Source organism: Platalea leucorodia (assembly GCF_965183815.1).
Source record: "Platalea leucorodia genome assembly, chromosome: 7".
NCBI lineage: Eukaryota > Metazoa > Chordata > Aves > Pelecaniformes > Threskiornithidae > Platalea > Platalea leucorodia.
The window spans coordinates 68,726,825-68,749,226 of NC_138829.1; the positions used below are offsets into that span (position 1 = coordinate 68,726,825).

The 22,402-nt window shown below is 38.7% G+C and overlaps 1 protein-coding gene across 2 annotated transcripts in view; it reads right to left on the bottom strand.

Annotated features, from left to right (window-relative positions):
• PRMT3 (protein arginine methyltransferase 3) overlaps positions 1 to 22,402 on the bottom strand; it is a 71,304-nt gene that overhangs the window by 23,923 nt on the left and 24,979 nt on the right. For both annotated transcript variants that reach the window (XM_082318587.1, XM_082318588.1), the window contains 4 exons: positions 19,839 to 19,938; positions 10,112 to 10,190; positions 4,798 to 4,985; positions 779 to 865 (listed from right to left, as the gene is read on the bottom strand). In XM_082318587.1, the coding sequence (XP_082174713.1) occupies positions 779 to 865; positions 4,798 to 4,985; positions 10,112 to 10,190; positions 19,839 to 19,938 (454 nt within the window). The remainder of the gene's footprint in view (positions 1 to 778; positions 866 to 4,797; positions 4,986 to 10,111; positions 10,191 to 19,838; positions 19,939 to 22,402) is intronic.

A 22,402-nucleotide genomic window follows, 5' to 3' on the forward strand; every position in this document is an offset into this window, starting at 1 on the left:
TGTTTGATAGACAAATAATACTCACTTGAGTGAGATCACAGACTCGGATTCGCTGGAGATTCTTCACTCCATTTAATGCAGCATAGTCTGTAATACTAAGATGAAGCAGCTTGTGTTTGCTGTAATTAGAACTCCTCTCCAATCAAATTCCACAGCCTTTCTAGAATTAGTGTTCTTTTGAATGTAAGTCATTATTAACTTACATAAAGTAAAAATACTAACTTGCATACAATGAAACAGATGCAGTAAACCCCCTGGTTATCAGATTCAGATTCTAATGCTGTATTTGTTCCCCCTCAGCCTTCACACGTAGAGTTCATGAACCTCCCTGCTTGAGAAACTGTGTTTGCCATATGAGTTGCTCTATGTTTTTTACATAAGCTATAGTCTTTCCCATATCTATTTTGTTTTTCACTCTTTTTACTAAACTCAGAAAAGCTCTTCTGAGAATAAAGACTGCATCATTCTTGAGCACAGTGGTAACAACATATCTGAAAAGAAAACTCTTATTTCAGAAAACGGGCTAGAGAACAAAACGGAACAATCCCAAAGCTAAGGCTCCTTATCGTTCCCTTTCCTCATCTACCTATATTCTACCATAACACTATGACTGGAGTTTTACATACATCTCTTTACAAAAAGGGCTCATTTGACACCTCTGTACTGCAGAAATGAATGTTTCAAGGCAAGGACTGATGATAAATGAAGCTTAATTAATGCACTGCCTGTTAGTCTGATGCGATACTGGCCATATATGAAGAAATGAAAATTGTCTTACCGTACACATTGTGCTCGTTGTAATGGTCAGGGTGAAATCTGAAGAGAATTCTAAGTCTGGAGTGGATGCCGTATTACAGTTGATATGCTGTTGAAAGGAATAATACAACTCTGTCAGTAACAGTGCTGAATTTAAATTAAGATCTTCCTCTGGATGAAGGCTGTTCGGTTGCTCCCATAAGACGACAACTGTTCTAGGACAATACTAATTCAGGTCTCCAAAAATGGGAAGAGACTTAAAAACCACCTAATCCTATCTGTACACTGACAAAACACCTAAAACCCCTCTTCCCCAAATGCCAAAATAAACAGGCACTTTAAATAGTAGTGGTATGGAACTAGATATTAGCAGCTCACTCTGTTCAAGAAAGTTGCTCTTAATGACAGCTGCCCATCGCTGAGATTAAGCAGCTTTCACAGGCATCTTCACCTGTTTTGCTCCTTGTTCATGTAGCCACATGGTAAACTACAGTATGAAACTGGTATGGGTTAAAATCGGGCTTTTTTGATTTGCCAGGCTAGTTTTGTATTACTCATAGAATAATTGAGGTTGAAAGGGACCTCTGGAGATCACTTGGTCCAAGCCCCTGCACAAAGCAGGGTCAACTATAGCAGGTTGCTCAGGACCACGCTCAGATGGCTTCCGACTATCTCCAAGGATGGGGACTCCACAATGCCTCTGGGCAACCTGTGCCACTGTTCAATTGCCCCCACAGTAAAAAAGTGTTTCCTCACCTTTAAAGGCAACTGCCTGCAGTTCAACCCGTGCCCGTTGCTTCTTCTCCTGCCCCTGCCCACCACTCAGAAGAGTCTGGCTCCACCTCCTTTACTCCCCACCACCACCAGGCATTTATACACACTCAGAAGATCTCCCCTGAGCCTTCTCTTCTCCAGACAAAACAACCCCAGCCCCTTCAGCCTCTCCCTATATCACAGATGCTCCAGTCCCTTCATCCCCTTTGCAGTCCTCCACCGGACTCGCTCCAGGACACTCATCTCACTCTTGCACTGGGGAACCCAGCCCTGGGCACAGCACGCCAGCAGTCATCTCCCTGGGGTACAAGAGAAGATTCACCTCTCTTGACGTGCTGGTGACAGTCTTCTTCCTAACACAGCTCAGGAGGCTGGCTGGCTGCCTTTGCCGCAAGGGCGTGTGTTGCTGGCCCGTGGTCAACCTGGTGTTGACCAGGACGCCCGCATTCTTTCCTGCAAAGCTGCTTTCCAGCCAGCAGCCCCCAGCCTCTACTGGTGTAGGGGGTTATTCCTCCATTCCCAGCTGCAGGGTTTTGCATTGCCCCGAGCCCTTTGCACAGGACCCCCGTTGACCCATTTCTCCAGCCTGTGGAGGTCCTTCTGAATGGCAGCACAACCGCGTGGTGTATCAGTACGTGAAATATCAACGACACAGAGAAGAAATAGCACACGGGGCAGAGAACCACTTCGCTATTGTGAAATTAACACAAAGCAACTGCATCCAGGATAACGATAACATTGTCAACTCAAACTGCAACTTGCATTTCAATATTCTAATTTTTATGTATATAACAGAGTTTTTAAAGAACAATGAGCTTCAGTTTTCAGTTGCTCATAAAAATTCCACCACATTTTTTCACTGTATGAAGTTAATTTACATACTCAGTTAAAATGCTTTATCCAAGAATGTCATATACTGCTGAAGTTAAATGTCATATACGTTATTAATCAATACTTCTTGATGCTGCCTTGTCTTTCTTTATGGACTGGTTTGCTTCCTGAAAAGTTACATTATGAACTACACAAAACAAGCAGCAGCTAATCCGAGCAAACACACCAAAATATCTTCTGTAGTAATCAGATGATAAATTGGAACATTTTAAAACTTTTCCTCAAAACTATACTCCATTTGTCCTGTGGAATAGCTATTGATTAAAACAATTTACCTATAACGCCACTGTTGCTCAACTCATTAATTTTACTACTTTGTACTGTAACTCTAGCAAACAAGCTCATGCATTGACTTTAGGTTATTTTAAAAATCATGATTGCTACTACGAACAAATGAGTATAGAAGCATTAAGCATAACAGTTATGTGAAATGCCACATGACGACAAAATTTGCCAAGCACACACACCTGAGCTGGACAGTGACTGCTCACGACAGTATATATTAGAAAGGGACATGTACTATTACCAGTAAAGCATTTTGCTTCTAAAATGACAGCAGCTTATCAACTGCATTGAGCACATTTAACTATAGTTATTGTTATCAACACTCTCCAGGTTAAGGTGTTGTTTTAATTTATTTGCTTACCTAACAAACTGATAGAGTTCAACTTACCCATGCAGCTGTTAATTTAGAGCACATTATATGTTCTTCATTTTCTGTATACCAAAATTGACCTATTTGCCAGAAGTATACAACTACACTCCCACTTGAACCAGAACATGCAAAATGTTACCAAAAAAATGGCAGGTGAGTACAGTGCCTACGCCTCACTCATTGCACAATCAAACCTGCCACGTGGCTAGCAATTACGGCCTCAGATTCCTGATCTCAGTATACCCCTGTTTTCTGCATATTCATTCACTAAGGGTGAAATTTATCTTCCCTATAATGACACGTCTACAAAGTGTATTTCAATAACGGAGTTGATCACTGTACCCTCTCCTTACACTCAAGGCAAACAGACACTTGTAAGCCTCAAGTCACACAACTTATTATAGGCGTCCTTAGGAATTTTATTTCACTGACTCTAGAGGGAGTCTAGTCAACAAGCTCAGAGAATAAAATGTAAGACATCTGCAATGACTTCATTGTCTACAAATAAAGAATCCTGAAGTAAAAAAGAAAAAAAAAAGAAAGTAGAGATGCACAAGAAGGTCAAAGTAGTTATTCAAGTTAAAGAAATATCAGTCTCAGCACTTCCTACATTCAAACACCCAATTTAAAAAACTTAATACTTCTAAATCTTCTCTGTAATAAAATTATAGACAAGAAAAGCTTAACCAATAACTTGCATCAGGATATACTTACAACAAAACCGTACTTCACCTGTTACTGCTTTTGTGGGCAGAATGACAACTGACCACAGCAAATAGTTTCTGTGCTGGAAGAGACTGGAACTACCCTCAATAACCACGTCAAGTTCAGTGATGAATTATGTAAAACCATTTTCTTCTATATAAAATAGGATAGGAATGCATTCAAATAAAAATTACCTCTTTACTAAACAGGCAATTCCTACTGAAGGGCAGTAATACTACTGCCTTAAGTGTTTTACAATAGAAAAGTAACTATATGAACAATAATTAGAATACAATTGTGACAAAAAAATCTTGGTTTATAATAGTCCTTCTCTCAATTTGATCTGAACTGTTCAAATTATTACTAATGACAAAGTTAATCAGAATTTCAAACTAGTCAGTGTTCTGGAACTGTATCTGGTCATGTAGGTGTTCTCTCATATGAATCACTACCAACTTTGTTGCAGATTAATTCAATGAGTACTGCAGAAACAACTGTTGCCTTTTCAGACAGGGTCATTCTGTTGAATGAAGCTATGGGTGATAGTGAGCGATCCTCCAATGAAAGATCTTCCAAGCCAGCTAGCTTGACACAGAAACAGCTAGGAAGCCCCCCTGCAACTCAGTACACTGACTGAGGTGAAGAGGGAAGCAGAGTAGAAGAAAAGACTCTGTATTTCAGGGGTTTTTTTGAAATAGTTTAAATTTCTGTTGCACAACTTGTAACTTACTAAAACACAAGTAAATTTGGGTTTGGATAGATGAAAATGTAGAACAGAACAATCTAAATATGGGAAAATTACCAAGAGCTCAAACTTCGTAAAAAAAAAAGGACAATTAATAGAAGTCTTACAGTCTTAATACCAAGAACCTTATTGCATTTGCATAATTTTGAAGATGCCAAAGGTTTTTTGTGTGTGTGTGTGTGTGTGTGTGTGTGTGTATATTTTTTCCCCCCTCCTCCATAAAAAAAGGAAACTTCTAATCTGACTACTAAAACTTCAAGAAGTATGGTACCTTAATGACACTGGCTGTAGATATCAGTGTGTTTGGATCCAGCACCTCCACAACAGCTTCTGGAATTACAGCCTTCTTCATACAAGACATGTCAAAGCCATATACATCTTCCCAGAAAAGTAGCTTGTCCGCATGTTTATTCATATCCCCAACAGCTACTAGACTAATGGTGCAAATGTCAGGATAAACTGTAACAGCAGAAACAGATCAGTGAAATTTTATTTTAGACAGGCATAAAGAGGACTTTTCTCTTTAAGTATTAACATCTCAAAAGAAGAAATAAAATAACTTTTTTCAGCTCTTGGACAAGACACTTGTTCTGCTACTTTATTTTCTGGAGTCCCATTTGTCCACAGAAGAGACTAGACATTGGAACTTAATTTTCCTAGACTACTCTGGTAACAGTACTTCTTGTTCATGACAAAATATCTTTGCAGTTGAATCCCACTGCCAGGCAACGACTGGAAACTTGACGTCTGAAGAAAATAATTTGGAACATCCTATTCTGGCTTCTATACAGAAACTGGCCTAAAATGTATTTAATAACTGTAGACAGACAACCAGAGGAAAATTCAGGTGAGAGCTTTGCAATAACAAGAAACCTCTGTGAAAAGACCTTATTCCCAGAAAAGAGCAAATATTCTTATTCAAGAGTTTTATTCCTGTTTCTTATCAGCTCTGGCTGGTACTTGCCTTACAGCCTAAAAAATTACTCCTGAGTACTGGAAAAGAATAACCACTCTACTATCTGCATCTGAGGAGTATGGCAGTGACCCAACCGACAGAAGAGCACTTCCTCATCGATTCCCGCCCCTAGTTTTAGGATGACAGCTATCATTCTTACACTATCTTCACATTTATGCTTTCCCTTCTCCCAAGAATATCTTCAGAACAAGTACCTATTTACAGCTTTTCCAAATAGTAGTGGAAGACTGACATTTGCCTTTTTAACAGCTGTCTACTGCCAAGAGACGGACTGGCTTTGCTATCTCTATCCACTACCGATTGGAAAAGACACAAAAAAACCTGTTATCAACATGGTTGTCTACAACGCTATCAAATAGTAAGAGAAGCTCAATTTATATTTAGCTAGGTTTCGTTCCACAAAGAAATTCCTATGTTTTGTTTTCAGAGTTTTAAAGCCTTTAAAGCCCCACACGTGAAATTCTTGATCTGGCTTCAGAGCAAAATGACTACTAATAAACACCTTATTTTATTTTCTTTTTTATTGATACATGAATGTGGCAATGTTAATAAAACTGAAGCTAAGTTTCTCTTTTCCTCCCCAAAATCTGGTGAACTGTAAAATTAATTCTGTCCTCAGCTCTGCTTGAAATTGCAGCTTATCAAAATGAGTATGGAGAAATCATTGGTATAGCATGTTAAGTCAGAAAAGCAGTATTTTTTTGCCTTGTAAAATACTGAAGGCAGAAACAGCAAATTGCAATTAGAGCTTTTCTATCGTGATAGTAGATTTAGCCTAAAGGAAATAATCTTATACAAATTAATGATAAAGACGAGTCTTCTCTAAAGAAGCTTTTTTATTTTTCATAGGAAGACATTAAAGTAAGCAACCACCTCTACATTTGGAATGACTGGTTTATACAAAACATGAAGCCGCTGTCATTTTTCTCACTTTCTGATTGTTTAAAACAGAATAAGTAAATAAATATCAGCAAGCTTAAAGTGGAATCCCATTGGTAAGCTACCACCACGCATACTTTGCAGATGAGGAACTCAAAGCAGAAGGTTTCTCCAGGAACAGCCTACAATTAACTCAGCAGTAAAAAGGCAGGTTGATGGCAATCAAAACAAGAAGGCGTTCAAACTGGCTTGTCTGAAACAAATCATCTGGTTCCAGCACACCTGACAGCTGTCACACACTCAAAAAAAAAAAAATCAACATCTGGTGGTAGGAGTATTTGCAAGTAGTTTCTGGAGCCATCAATAAGGGATCTCCATTTCTCAAAGCTTTCACAATGCTGTTTACCAGTGTGACAACCGTGTTATATTCAGCTTTACCTCCCAGCATTTCAAACCTTCAAGAGCCGCCGCTGATGCTCCGAAAATTAAAAGACAGCATGAAACAGACAATGAAAGCAAGCGACTACGGCCTTTGAGGCAATATTTTTCAGGGAAATACTCTTCATAGGATGCAAGCGGTATGGTGAGAAGAGGGGTGAAGAGAGACTGAAAGTCCCTAGTTATAGAATACGCTTACAGGAGCATGCCAGCAACGCTGCAGACAAAAATGAAAGCCACAGCAAAAAGTGACCAACTACTTCATAACCTTCCTTCCTCAGACTAGCCCACATTTCTGGGACATTCTGTTAACAGGAGAAAGTTTACCACATCTATCAAGCGTGAAATATTTCAGTGGGACCATAACCAGTTTCTATTAAATCTCTTTGTCCACACAGCAGATCCTTAAATCAGCAGTGGAACTCATGATAGATTATACAAAGTGCTTAAGAACAAGCAAAAAAGTAAACGCTAATGTTCTAATCCAATCTGCATTTTTAGTTTAGCCTATCAATAGCAACAAAAAAGTAGACAACGCCTGTTCAGACTTCACGAAGAAACCTGTGTCCCACCAACAGGGCACAGGCAGAAGCCTACAGCGATACATAGCTTCCAAATTTACAAACCCACCCATGTCCAGAAGCATACGCTATACTGAAGTTTGACTGGAAATGTAAGCATGTTATCTAAATATCAGCCTAAAGCATCTAAACAGTGTCGAGTTTTGTAAATGTTTAAAAGCATCTGCTTAAAATTGCATTTGCCATTTCACCCATTATCCTCAATCCCCCTGGAAATCCTCTGCTCTTTCTGCAACTCTGTAACACTTCCCTGTGCAATCCTGACAGATTTGTCATTTTTTTCTGATTAAGCCCATAATTTAATAATTATTCCTTCTCACAGGTGAAATGAACAAAATGCTGATTGGACAAGAGCACATACTCCTCAGTGCTCTCACAGATTCATCGTTTTGACCATCTGTGTCCTTCTCGACTCAGTGCCCAGAAGTCATCTGTCACTAGGAACAGCTCACGTGGTGAACCGAATATGATGGGAAATCCTTTATCCCTTAGCAATGCCTCACAAACTTCAGGACGCTGAAGGGTAAGGCAGCAACGCTCCAGATATACGGAAATAATTCCAAGGGAATACCATCATCATTTTGATGTGAACAAGCAAACAGTGTTACAATTTGAATGCTGCCTGCCTTACCTATGTCACCCCTCACCAACATGCGCTGCACTCAAGTGTATGCAAAAATCTATACTCAGGCAAGTAACAGCTCTAAAGAGCAAACAGATGGGTCCTGGGCAGCAAGAATTTTATGTTCCCAAATAAAGCTATTATATACTGTACACATTACCCTAGAGAGTTTGGCATAATCCACTTCAGCATGCCAATAGGCTAAATTGAAGTAACGACGATATGACTGACTGAACACAAGTCTAGAAATTTGGATTCTATTCCCGGCTCAATCACTGAAAGGTTTGGCCAAATCGCAGCTGCTTCTATTGCTTTTCTCAGCTTTCAAACAGTCCCTGTAATAATGATCTTGGGCTCAATAGTACAAAGCGGCTTGAGACAAAATTAAGCTTTATGGCAGATTCAGGAGTTTCCCTGGTAAGACTTCACCTCAAAATGAGCTCTTAGATTTGGCTCATCTGAATTTGGATGTGCCCGCAGTTCTGCTGCTATTCATCTACGCTGCAGAAGAGCCTGTCTTGCTAAGCTGATTCGTGAGAAAGTTGCTCAGCAATCTTAGGCACAGCCATTTACCTGCTATACCAGCTGGCAGAAGAGCAGTAATTTTAAGCATCTTAAGGAAACATCGTTCCATTTAAAGTCTGGCCATACCAACTGGTGACCATACAATACTGTATGCTTTGTGAAGAGTCAAATAAGGGCTCAATATCATTCTCAGACCACAGCGGGTAAGTGTACTGAAGAGTCAGCATACCCTGTCTCTCAAAGGAAATTCTGGGAGACGCAAGCCACTAGCAAACTTACCAACATTACAAATAGAGAACAAGATACTATCGCAGTTTCAATAGAGGTCAAAAATTCCCGGCCCTTTTCAGAAGGCTTTGGAAGTAGTAGCTAAATATAAAATGATTCCTTACAATTTTACGGGATGTCCTCAAATTTAACCATATTGCAATGTAAAATTATCAGCATGTATTAATATAGAGCACACCACAACTGCGTTCCAGATCTGGCTGGACTATTCTACATTACTGAAAACAAAAAAGCTTTTATTCTGTCACGTTGTTCAAGTGGCTTCTAAATATTTTAACACATGAGCAGTAATCTCTTGCTTGTATATTCAGCTTTGTGACCAAACGTTGAACAACTGCATAAACCCTCTTTTTTCTGCTGCACTCTAGCATACAAAAGCTCACTGCAATCACAGGGAAGCACTGCAGCGAGCACTGTTACATAGTCATTAATCCAATCATTAAGTCAGCGTAGTGAAACTAACTATGTGCATGGTTAGCACAAAAGGGGAAAAAAACCCCAGACGGATGACTACGATTGAAAAGGTCAATACGAAATACGATACTGACAAAGGAATTAAGTGCAAGGAATAAAGCAAATGCAGAACTCGTGCAGAAAACTGCATCACATGAGGAATAAATATTTACAAGCGTTTAAACACTGCTTAAAATGACACTAAGCTACTTAAAAGGATAAAAGAACTCTATTTCAAAATAAAACCTTTTTGTTCTGTCACATCCTTACCCTCCAACCAGGAAGAAAAAGGGTATATTCCCACCAGGACAGAATAAATATGCTGAACGAAACAATGTAAATCCATCAGTTATTTCAAGTGGCTTCTTGTGTTTGAGACTATGTCCTCCCCACACAACTTCCCTCCTCCAGGAAAATATGCGATCGACTTCTCTAATTCATCGTAGCTTACTCAAACAGTAACACATCTTACAGAATAAAACTTGTTTTCCTCTGTTCGTAGTTATGCAGAAACTGGGATTTCAAGAGGGGAAAACAAATGCCCACATGTGTGGGAAAAAGTAGGGAGGAAAAATTTAGACTGTACTTAAGAATAAATAACCCCCTCTATTCTTAAAAACACCATTAACTTGAGACCTTGATACCCCATCTAATGTTCTTCTATTACCCATACAGTAAATTAATGCCTTGAAGCTCATACTAATGGAAACATTTTTCATTTACACTGGCAACTTTCTCACCCATGCATAGCTTATTCCAAGTCTCTGAGTTCATTTAGTTTCCCCCCAGAGCTACATTTATTAAAAGCATTATGCATACCAACCTGAGCCTCCCTCTGCCAGGTACTTGTCCTTTGCATAGATGACCGAATCCAGCATTGACTCAAAGAGAAGGAAGTAACCCTGTTTATAGAAAAGGGAAAGAATTTAGAAATCATTATGCTTCTTATGTAGCATATTTAATCAATCTACAGATAGACAACACAGTTTAAAAACTTTATATGCCCATACACCTCAGTAAGAGCCAGAACCCAGTAAGTTTCTCAGCAATAGCATTGTCACTTCAAAACTTTAGTTACATAAAGCATCATCTTTCATTTCCCAAACTGCAAATATCTAGCACCTACTAAATTAATAAACTATAGGCAATAAATATCCAATCTACACAAACAATTACCTGATAGAGTCCTACAACATCAAAAGAAATCAAATTCAACTCAAACCAGTGAAAAGCTGTATATATTGATTTTATAGTAATAACTCTGGCGTGCCATACAAAAAAAAAAACCCCCAAAAAACAAGAAAATACCTTCCCATGTAGAACTGCAAGTAACATTAAAATTAGTGTCAGAGAAACCCCAAGTAGAATGCATTTTTGCTACTTCACATTGGCAACTTCGTGGTGCCCTGTACCAGCTTGAGCAATGCTCACAAAGACAGGTGGAAATAAATCATATACCAAAGACACGGGTTCTCTGGATGTTCTACACCAGTTAGCGGCACCTGAACTTAAAACATTCTCAGGATAAAAATGGCTACAACTAGATTTGAGTAGGTTTTTTGGTGTTGGGATTAATTTTATAGCAGGTTAATCATACCGCTATAGTTGTTTAGAATAACTTATTGTAAACTTAATCGAGTCAGACTTTTTTTGAAACAGAAAAAACCCACTTTAATTAAATATTTCTGAAATATAAAAGTCATAGCAGTATTTCATACAATTAGCATTTTATACATAACATCTCAGGTTTCTCAACTACTTTTAAGTAAAATGCCAATTTCCAAGAGATATATAGCCCTTTGTTTTCGAAATGATTTACTGATTTTTACACCCTGCCTATCTTCCAAGTTTGAGTATCACCCTTATTCTTGCTGCTGAATACTGTAACACAATTTCATCCACATACACATTCTTATGACATCGAATCAATTCAGACAAATCATACCGGCATACATTTTGGATTTTCACTCAGCATCCTAATTCTCATTTTGATTTTTTTTTTCTTCATCTTTCCCACACTTCCATATTTCTACAATCATAGACTTTTTTTAAATTTTATTTTATTTTTTGAAGTCATCATGCCACACAACTGAAGACGGAGAGCATTGCATGGGAACTGCACTGCTAAGATACCAAGTTTACTTCACGTTTATGCCATCTTGGCTGTTTATTTTGCCTACAGCTCTTAGAACAAAAAATGCTGCAAGTTCAGAATTGCTTATAAACGTCACCATCCATACTGCAGCCTTCAGAACTAAAAAACTAGAAAACCAGAAACCTGAAGCATGACATATTTGTATTCAACAAGAGCGTAGCTTGAAAACAATGGAAATGCTCTTTTCTCAACCGGTCTCTTCTGGTAACAGCACAGCGCTCTACTGGACACTTCTCTTCCAAATGTTGCCTCTTCTTCCACTTTACTGCCTAGCTTTTATGAAGGCCTTAGAATAAGTCCCAGAATGAAGACTACTGCTTTGTGAGCAATATGATTTTTAGTAAGCTTTGTAAAATGGTTGAAAAGGCCAGGAGCTCCAACTGCATCAGGCAGAGATGATTTTGTGCCTACAGCAAGCCAAAAGCACAGAATGGAACCCGACTTTTCTTCTTTTCATCCTTACTCTTGCAGTTTTAAAAACAGAATATGTTTAGTTCATAAAAACTCTTTTCAGACGCTTTTAACTGAAAAGGAGTTATTTTCACAGTCTTTTAAATGTGACCTCTAGGACATATCTTAAGACTAGTTACCAGCAAGAGTCAGTAAGCAACAAAGTGACATTTTAACAGATCAGCTCTTATTTCTTCCTGCCTAAAATGCCCATCGCCTACAATGTCTGCCTAACAAGTGCAAGAAGTAGAGCTGGAAGACACACCTTCTTATGAGAAATACAGTGAAATTCTCCCCGTCCTTTCCCTGACCTTTCCACTCTGGCACCGTTGGTTCCCCCCCCACTCCCAGTTCTATCCTCCCCCCCAATTCATTATAGCATTCCTGTAAGTTACATAAACTGTCAATGGTACTGAATCAAGTCATTTATTACTTATACCAAAGCGTTTTGCTCACTGCGCTGTGCTCATCTGTAGTGTAATTTAGAATGTAATTTCACAGGCTGCTGCCTCACCTGTAGGGGTGCCATCTGGAAAGAGAATTATACCTGACGTCTTTTCCCCGTGATGCTGTGGGGCACTCTTGCTTCCACCCCAATCATGTTCAGGGTTTTGTTTTTCCTTAAGCGTGTATTAGCATCCTCAAAATTAATTACTGCGAAGAGATCTCTAGGATACAAATCTGTGAGCCGAATATTAATAATTCTGTCTTGCTAGTGGCTAAACTAAGACATATAAAAGGTGACGGGTTCTCTGTTAAAGACAACTAAATACACAGCACATCTTAAATGTTATGCTGTCATATTAGGTGTTTTCTACTAAAAAGCTGGCCATTTCTTTCTCAAAATGAAGTTCCTTATTTTTATATTGTCAAAGCTGAAACAAAATAGTTGCTCTCCAGCCAACAACAAAACCACATACAAACAGATCTGGACAGGAACAGAAATACGCAGCACTATGGAGTTACTCCGTTCAAGTATACATCTGTCCTACATCATGTCTGACCATGTCTTACATCATGTTTGTCCAAGAAGTCAGCTATCAAAAACGCATGAGCCCACTGACAAATTTGAATCCAGGGGACTGTGAGTATCGCTACATTTCTTACACAAACAAAATACAGATATAAAGGATGTATAACAACTATAAAAAGCTCACAAAACTTTGATGGCTTAATATCCCGCATGGTTAAATTTTCCTCTATTACTCGAATACACTACAGAACTCTTAATACTTATTTTAATTCAAAGCTACATCAAAATGTTTTACCAATTGATCAAAATGTAGAGTACAGGAAATTCTTTTAACATTAGTGCTTCAGTATTCATCTTTATATTCTTCATGAAGGAAAAGAGATTAAGCTCTTCAAAAGCATCAAGACACAAGAACAACACTGAATTCTAAAGCATACCTCATTGTGTGGAGAACACTAAAGAAAAATGCTTTGTATAAAACACAAATTACTTCAGATTAAAAATGCCTCTTCATGTACATTTCCCTTAGCCGTTCCTATCAAATACCTTAGCGGAACTTGGCTTTGCCTTCACTTATTTTCTGCTTATTGGTGAAAGCCATATATATTTCAAAAAGTGGTATTAGCATGTTTACAATAGCAAGAATTAGTAGAATTTTTAGTACAGCAGAAAAAACAGGTAAGGATAGAAGTGTGAAGAAATATGTAACTACTTGAATAAGCATTGCATTCCCCCCCCCCACCTTCTATCAAAGATCCATTTTATTATTTTCTGTAACATAACTGAACCTGGTCTGGTACTCCAGATTCAGTAAGGCCCAACACCAAATATTTAATGAGATGAAAGGCAGCTATCAGATCGCTGGCCCAGAGAGTGGACTCTCCTTTTTTAATCCCTATCAGTATAAAAAAGTGCATTATTTTCTTAAACTAAAGTTTCTAACTACAAGATTTCCATTGGACTACAAAGTAAAACAAGTTACAGAGGGTATATAACAGATTCGACAACGGATTCCGATTCAAAACATAAAATGTAAACTTGCATTAACAGATGCAGAAAACTGATGTGGCCCACTCAATTTTGTGAAAAATTACTTTTTACTTGACAAACACCCGCCCCCAAACCTGTGGTGCATTTAAATGAGAAGCAACAGCTACATGTAAACTCTTCTGCATGCTCTGCTGCAGCACTGTTTCCCCCACGCTAAGTCAGCCTTCATGCTAATCTCTCATGTATGATTTCATTTAGGAAAAAAGGAAATAATTCATCGCTGACGGAGCAAGCCCACACATTTCAAAACCACAGCTTGACTTTGTTTTGTTATTACGCACATCCTGTTGTGTCCTTAAACAAATATGAGTGAGAATACCAAATGGGAAGATGTGAAGAGCAGAAAAGTGATACCCATTATTGGTGTTGGGGGGAAAAAAAATAAATAAAAAAAAAAAATCATGCAAGGAAATACAATCCCTTTATAAAAAAAACATTTTGCTCTAAAGAGTATGCTCCTTACACAGCATTATTAAAAACACAAAAAAGAAAAGCTCGATTCTTATGTAAAATTATAAATTATTACTCTGTTATAGAAATAGAACACTTGTATTAATGCATCTCCAAATACTAACATACAATCATAGAATCATAGAATTGTTAAGGCTGGAAAGGACCTCTGAGATTGAGTCCAGCCTGTTAGCCTAACTGCCTGGTCCACCTCTAAACCATGTCCCTAAGCACCACATCCACACGCTTTTTGAATGCTTCCAGGGACTGATTGCACCACTTCCCTGGGCAGCCTGTTCCAATGCCTGACAGCCCTTTCGGCGAAGAAATTTTTCCTAATATCCAACCCCGGCACAGCTTGAGGCCGTTTCCTCTTGTCCCATCACTTATTACTTGGGAGAAGAGACCGACCCTCACCTCGCTACAGCCTCCTTTCAGATAGCTGTAGAGAGCGATGAGGTCTCCCCTCAGCCTCCTCTTCTCCAAACTAAACCAACCCCAGCTCCCTCAGCCGCTCCTCATAAGACTTGTGCTCCAGACCCTTCACCAGCTTCGTTGCCCTTCTCTGGCCACGCTCCAGCACCTCGATGTCCTTCTTGTAGTGAGGGGCCCAAAACTGAACACAGGACTCGAGGTGCGGCCTCACCAGTGCTGAATACCGGGCACTAGAGACTATTAAGACTACAGAAAGACTAGTAAGTGTTTAAAAAGCACCATCACTGTATGTCCATCACAGAAATAGGGGAAAGGAGGAAGGAGAGTAAAGATGGTTTCCAGTGTTTCAGACACACTTGCTTCCTAGTCCTTTTCCCCAGTTCCCGAATACCTCCCATTCACAGCCCATCCTGCAATCGCTTCAAAATTATCTAACAAAAAAAAAAAAAAAAAAAAGATATTAGCTACCTGAGCAACGATATGATTAAGAGACAAGACTGCTGGATTCTATCCTTGGTTTATTTTAATTTGAGAGTCCACCTCTTTCCCAGTTTTTCCCATGTGTAAAAACTCTACTGCACATTCAGTATCATAAAGCACTGCACAGAACAGCAATTTATGAGAACGCACTGTACTCTAACACTGTATTTGAGACAACCATCTCAGACAATTGTCTCTCATAGTAAAACCCTTTACAGCAAGAAATGCAGATATTTTTCAAATGAATAAAGCTCTCAACCTCCAGCTTTATACTCTTAGCTAGAGAAAGCAAGCGAAAGCATATCAAGACAAAAAAATTTGCACACAGATGCAGCTGGGTAAGAACATTCCAGAAAAACATTACATACATTTTGTTTCTTTCTGCACTCATCCTTTCAATAAGCAGCATATGAAGTTTGCAATTACACAACCAAAATTCGTGTGCCATAATACAGCCATCTACCTATGTTTATAGGAAATCTTTTCCTGCCCAGCATTCAATTTAACCAAAAACTAGCTTCACCACTCTGCACAGCAGCTCTCATTTCAAACTCTCATACTGTATGGAAAATTACTCTAATTACAGTAAAATATCATTGTTTCTTAAAATTCAATATCTCTGGGGAGAGGACGTAAATGTGATCCTGACTGAGAGCACATCTATGATATATACAACTTGTAAGTACTTTCCCACCACCTGTACAAACGGCACCACATTCAAGTCAAAATTCTAAACTTCGGATGAAGTTTGAGCATTTGCAAACCATTTCCAGGTCAAGTCACTAACTGACAAGGGTTTTCATTCATTACACCAAGGTGCAAACAAATCACTGATGTGTGTTCAGAAATGCATTTCCATCAGATTGCCACTAGGCAGTCTATACAAATACTCCATTATTGGCACCTTTGCTTAGAAACCTAATCCGTGTAAGTCTAGAGTTTGAATAAGAAGATAAGAGATTTGCTTGTAGGTGGTCCTATGGTACAAGCAGACAAGTAAAAAAATGTTAGAGACTGGTACCTGTAACCACTAACAATAATTCGTAATTTCACAAACTTAAGGCTTTCAGAAGTTTCACACATCAGAGCTCCAGGCAACCAAGCAGGATGGTGCATCAGAAGCTTACAGCCCTGCTACAGAACATCAAAAGATCCTGGACAGGGAAACCTCTCTAAAAACAAGGCCAGCGGTGAGATCTTATATAAAATTCACCCATTCCTACATTCAAATAACCCTTCTCCAAGAACTGGAAGACTTCCTCCTTATAGAATCAGTTTGGTTAGCAGAACAGGCTATTACTTGGCCATTCTTGTGTTCTTTAAGGTAACGTGGTTTATTGGGCGAAGCTGCTCTTCGGTCCGTCTGCTCTGCCTTGTGCTCCTGACCCACAGCACACAAGAAGTCCTTGTGTCAGTCAGGCTGCATACTTCACCAATGTTTTGCTAAAAGGAATCCATACTTGCCTTCAGAGTGATAAAACCTAAATAGATGGCTTTATCTGGGTATTCCGTAGTCCAACAGGCCCTCAATCTGCCTTTTGGACACCAACAGAACAGCTCATCGCACCTTCCACTGTCTTTCTCAATGGTTTGCATACTGGTTTTAGTCGAACGTAATCACATAGATGTCCTGCTTATGGTCTGATTTTGACGATGTCAAACACGCATACTTCAGATGGTACAAACAACGCATTTCGTCTTTACATTAAAAGCAAGATCACTGCTAGTTTCTTTCACAGGCTTAAATAAAGCCACTGGAGAGAGAGTTGCCCATCATTCAGCCTCTAAACCTGGAACATGACAAAATCGTATCCAGATCAATTTAAAACTGAAAAATATTAATTTTGGAAGATAGCAAATATACATTTTAAATATAATTTGGCTATATACACGCACACACCTACCCACTGTGCAATATGTAAGCTGCTTCTCCCATTTTTGTGTATTTTAAGGGAACAAATTTAAAAATGAAAGCGAAGTAGGAATAGCAAGCAGTTTGTGGAAGTCATAGGCCACTTGTACAGTTAAGAGAATGATCATCAGAAGCCATTACGTTGGAGATGCTCATAACGTAACACTGTACCTTTTACAATACACTATGTGCCATCTTTCTCAGAAAGCCTGTTCTAGAAACATTCCTGAGGGATGCAGTATTTTTCCTCTCTCCAGCCTCCATTCCGTTGCTTCACACTTGTTTCAAATTTCCTGATGCTCCATGCATAGCTCTAAAAAAAAGCTTATAATGTACTGGTCTTGAGTACTGTTCTGTACCAAGCAAAACAAAGGTATGGCTCCACCAAAGGGTTTAAGGTTTACTAGTCTAAAAGCAGTTTGTTTTCTAAACAGAACAGCAACTTTTGATATTTTTGTTACAAAGAAAAAACACTGTTCCCGTTGGAATTTTCCTGCTAGTCCATACAGATTCTCTAAATAAAGACCTGAAAACTGACATATGCTGACTTCCTTTTTCCTCTCACACTTCACGTTTGCAGCATTTTCAAGCACTGACATTCACACATTAACAAAAGATTTCACACTGGTCAGTATCATGTAGGGAAGGAAAAGAAAAACCAAATTCACACAAGAAAGCCAGACAAAGAGGAATCTTCATTTGCATCTAGGCAACATAATGTTCCTTTCTGCACCGTGTTGGAACAGTGCGCACACTGTCCAGCTATCAATCTTACTTCGGCGGCATTGTCCTCTTTATCTCTGTATTGCAGCAACCTATAAAAATGCTAACATTCCCAAATATTTAGAATACCTAATTAAGTGAAATGCACATGGCTATATAATTGTGACATTAAAAGGTAAATTAGCACACAAATGGGAAACACGGAACATTCAATACTTCACTTCTTACAAGAGCTGCTTTTCGAAATCCCTTACTTCACCTTAGAGGCACCGATTTACAACATGACTTAAGCTCTTAAGCACCCAAGTTGCTTTTAAAACCAAATCTTGGGCTCCAAAATGAGAAATGTGATTTTGGGAACATTATTCTTGGTGCACATATTAGGCAACTGATCAGAAGTTTCCCTGAAAGAACTACAATTGCATTTCTAGTGAAGTCACTCTACTCTCAGAAATCACCAACCATAACACTCTATTTTTAAATCACTAGTTTAAGCCAATAGCTTAAACCTTCCTTGAAACTAGTGACCTCAACATTAAATTAAGCCCATGCTTCAAATAACGTTCATTATAGCTGTGGAAGAAAAACTTTTGCAGATTTCCAGCTCACTGAAATACGTAATATAAAATAAAACCCACGGAAAAACCAAAACAAACAATTTATTTCCACCTTTACCTGGAAACTAGTTAGATACACATGGATCCATACTGATCATGTGACCTCTCTCCCAAAGGCCCTTGCATACAGTAGAACAGCCACAGTTTGTAAACCAACCAACCAACTTGGAATGTAAGTTTTCATTATTGACCTTAAATCTGAAGGACAAAAGAACTTTTAAGTCCAAACAGTGGGAATGAGAATGGAAAAAACCCCTGTATTTTGAAGTGCTTTTTGAAGGTCTGTGATATGAGGAGACTGAATAGCAGAAGTCCACAAAAAAAGTCACAAAGGGTGTTTACTACCACATTTTTGATATGCAACAGACTTACTCAGTCGCTATGAAGTTCAGGCTGCCACTGGGTCTTGTCACACAGATTTCTTTATTAGGATCAACGGCAGGTAGCAAGCACAACTGTGTAACAGTCATCAGCCAGCACATGAAAGAAAGGTAACAGGCCAACGGCCGAAATCCAACGGATTCCATGAAACGGCTCATTTACACGCTGCATACTGCATTTCCTGTTGGCCACCATCATTATTACACATTTTTAAAATTAGTTATTTTATTCTTATACTAAAAAACTGCAATGAATAGTAACGCTGTTTTCAAGCTCTCTGTCCCTGGAAGCGTTCAAGGCCAGGTTGGATGGGGCTTTGAGCAACCTGATCTAGTGGAAGATGTCCCTGCTCATGGCAGGGGGCTGGAACTAGATGATCTTTAAGGTCCCTTCCAACCCAAACCATTCTATGATTCTATGATATATTTGCCGATTTCCCAGCACGTGTGCTCTTCACCTCCTTATCACCTTTCCCACGCAGTCAGCACCGTCTTTAGCTGTTTTTGTGGACTAAAGTTATTTTACTCATCAGAATGATCTAGCTAGATGACTAATACAATATTTCTCCATTACTTTCACCTGAGCAGCTACAATAGTATTATTCAGGAATACAGAGTACTTCTGTAGATTTGCACACCAACTACGTAACAGAAACTTACTACTGTACCCAAAACAACTCAACTGTACTTAGAGAACCTTGACTTGAAAGAGCGTGAACAAGAGGGATCAGGAACTGCATCCGAGTACCATGTAATCAGAAACATCATCCCATCTCTCACATTGTCAAAGACGCTGTTGCAAGCAATATAAATTTTTGATTAAAAAAACCCAGCATTGCTTAAAGAATAATTTTTCAAATAAATATAACAACACATTTTTTCCTGAAAATAACTATGTCTTGAAAAGGATATTCATGCGCCTTACCATCCATTCAGATATAATTACATCCACTTTTTCCAAAGGCAGATCTACTTCTTCAATTCTTCCTTTGACTAATGTGATGATATTTTCAAGTTTATTTAATCTGCAAGTCACAACATCAACAAATTAGTTTATATTTCCAATTTATGCTGTCAAGAGAGAGATAGTGACGTCTATATTTTGCATTTCGCCCCCCCGCCCCCGAATAACAATGGGGGGCATGTGTTTTACTAATCAAGAAAGCACTAAAATGTAATATTCCTCTTCTCAGTTATATTTCAAAGGGAATGTTTCCAAGTATTCAAAACCTGCAGCAGATTAAGTGCCAGGCAAACATGGCAGACAGTAGATCCATATACCTCCAATGTGCTGTGCACGCAAATGTGTAAGCTTCAGAAACGAGGAAAAAATAAAAAAAGGACAATTTAAAATGATGCTCCTCTCCACTTAGAGTTGCTTGTTCCCAGTTCTCCTTCTTTGACCCCTACAGCATGAGCCCATAGTGATTAGAGCCTACTCATCACACTAGGACAGCAATGGAAATTAACTTCCTCACAAAGCTGTTTTGCACGACTTGGTTTTTTATTTAACAAAACTAGCTGCAAAGTCACTGAGAACAAACATTCCGTCTAGGTCAGTATTACAGTTATTCCACAATAAAGGCATCCTCCTCGCTGCGATTTTGGCCAAAATCATCTGCAATGTTTAGTAACTGCAGGAATCGGGTATTACCTCACACGCAAGGTACAACCACCCTGCATAAGGAGGAAGGTACTGTGACGTGACTACAGTTTTTGAAACAAAAACTGCATGACAGTGAAATTGCTAAATACGTGAATGCTTGAAATTTACTATTTTTCCTGTACACATCATTATTAAGATAGCTATTGTTCTAGAGGGCAGAAAAGTGTTCCCACCAAAGAAATTTATCTTTCCACTGCAGTTTTTACCTCTGTCCCTTCCTTCCCTATCCTGATATCTTACTCTTACATTCTGTCTGGCTTTCAATGCAGACTAGTAATCACATTAAAAATTCAATCTAAAAGACAATGGGAGAATGATCAGAATGAAGAGAGGGAAAAAGAAAGGGTCAAAAGGCTACGTGAACATGTGGGCCCTTGGAAAGATCAATTAAATACTCTACACACGACAGTCTTCTGTTAGAAGAGCAGCAGTTCATCACTAACGTCATACTTAATGCTGTAAACAGAAGTAAACCCAGACGTTCAAAGTGACAAATAGAACGCTAAAGAGCTAACACCCACAACAATATTTTAAGAAGGACAAAAAGAGATCTAAGGACAACGTCCTAAGTGACCACATACAAGAACATGATTTAAAACAAAAGAGAGGAAAAAGGCTAATTCATTACATGCTTGTTTTCAATTGTAAGGTATAAAAAAGCCAAACAAACCAATGTAGTTTACACATTGCAGGCAAAACTGCTGAGATGCCACTTTGGAAGTATACTTCAACTTTCTATTCTAGCCTAACAGTGACGAACAACAAAAATCAAGTCATTCGCTGCACTAGAAATTTTACGGGCAGCTATTCACAGTAAGAAAAAGAGAAGGCAAGCATTTAGTTAAAAATAAGTTTACTATGTAACATTGGGAAAGAACCACGCCACTCAGGGCACTTACTCCAGCGTACTTACACACATGGGTTGCGGTGTTTCTAGCAATTAGCATGCTGGAAGTGAACCTGAACTCAGGGAGGGACAAAAGCTCTTGAGCACATACTTGAGGCACACTGCAGTAGTCACTTTTAAGCTACACAGAGTTGTTTAGTATTCCAATAAATATTTGTTACTCCATTCCAAGTTTGTCAGTTTTATTCCTTCAGTAAAAGTAGGTTTAATGTGACAAATAGAAATTGTTTGGATGTGAACTGAAGACTTGAATGCGAATTGAACTTTTTATAGCAGAAGGTATCTATAAATGTGTAGCCTTACTGATAGTTCACTGTGTACTTCAAGGGGCAATTTATCCCTCTAAGAGTTCTGATCTGTTGTTTTTCCTGAGGGCCTGCCCTGCTCCTCACCAAAGGTAAAATGTGTTGGCCGATACTTCTATCCTCCTCAAAGTATGAGTAACACATAAAGGACTTTCTGTGTGCTTGCTGAAAGATGTGAACAATCCTAAATTTGTCATCTAGTACATTAGAAATAAAACACTATTTCATAACTGTAACCATTCTGGAGGTGTCAAGGACTCCTGGGAAAAGTTCTCTTTAGAGAACGAGTTCTTGTGCCATAAAGGCATTTTAGTCAAAGTTGCATCTAATGGTTAACATGGTACTTTTCTTAAACAGGCTCTTATTTAATAGAATAATTTTACAGCATCCAAGTGTGCAGCGTTGCACCTACAATGTGTGAAGTGGCATCTAACTTAAAAATTCTGCCTAGACAACCTTATTTCTGTACAACTTAAGCTTGCGTAAAACCTGTCACTCCCAAATTCCTCAATATCTACCTGGACTTTCTTTTCCACAGTCGCTCTTACAAAAACAACCAAAATGAAAAAACCTACACACCTCAGCTATCAACAGTCCACATTTACACCTAC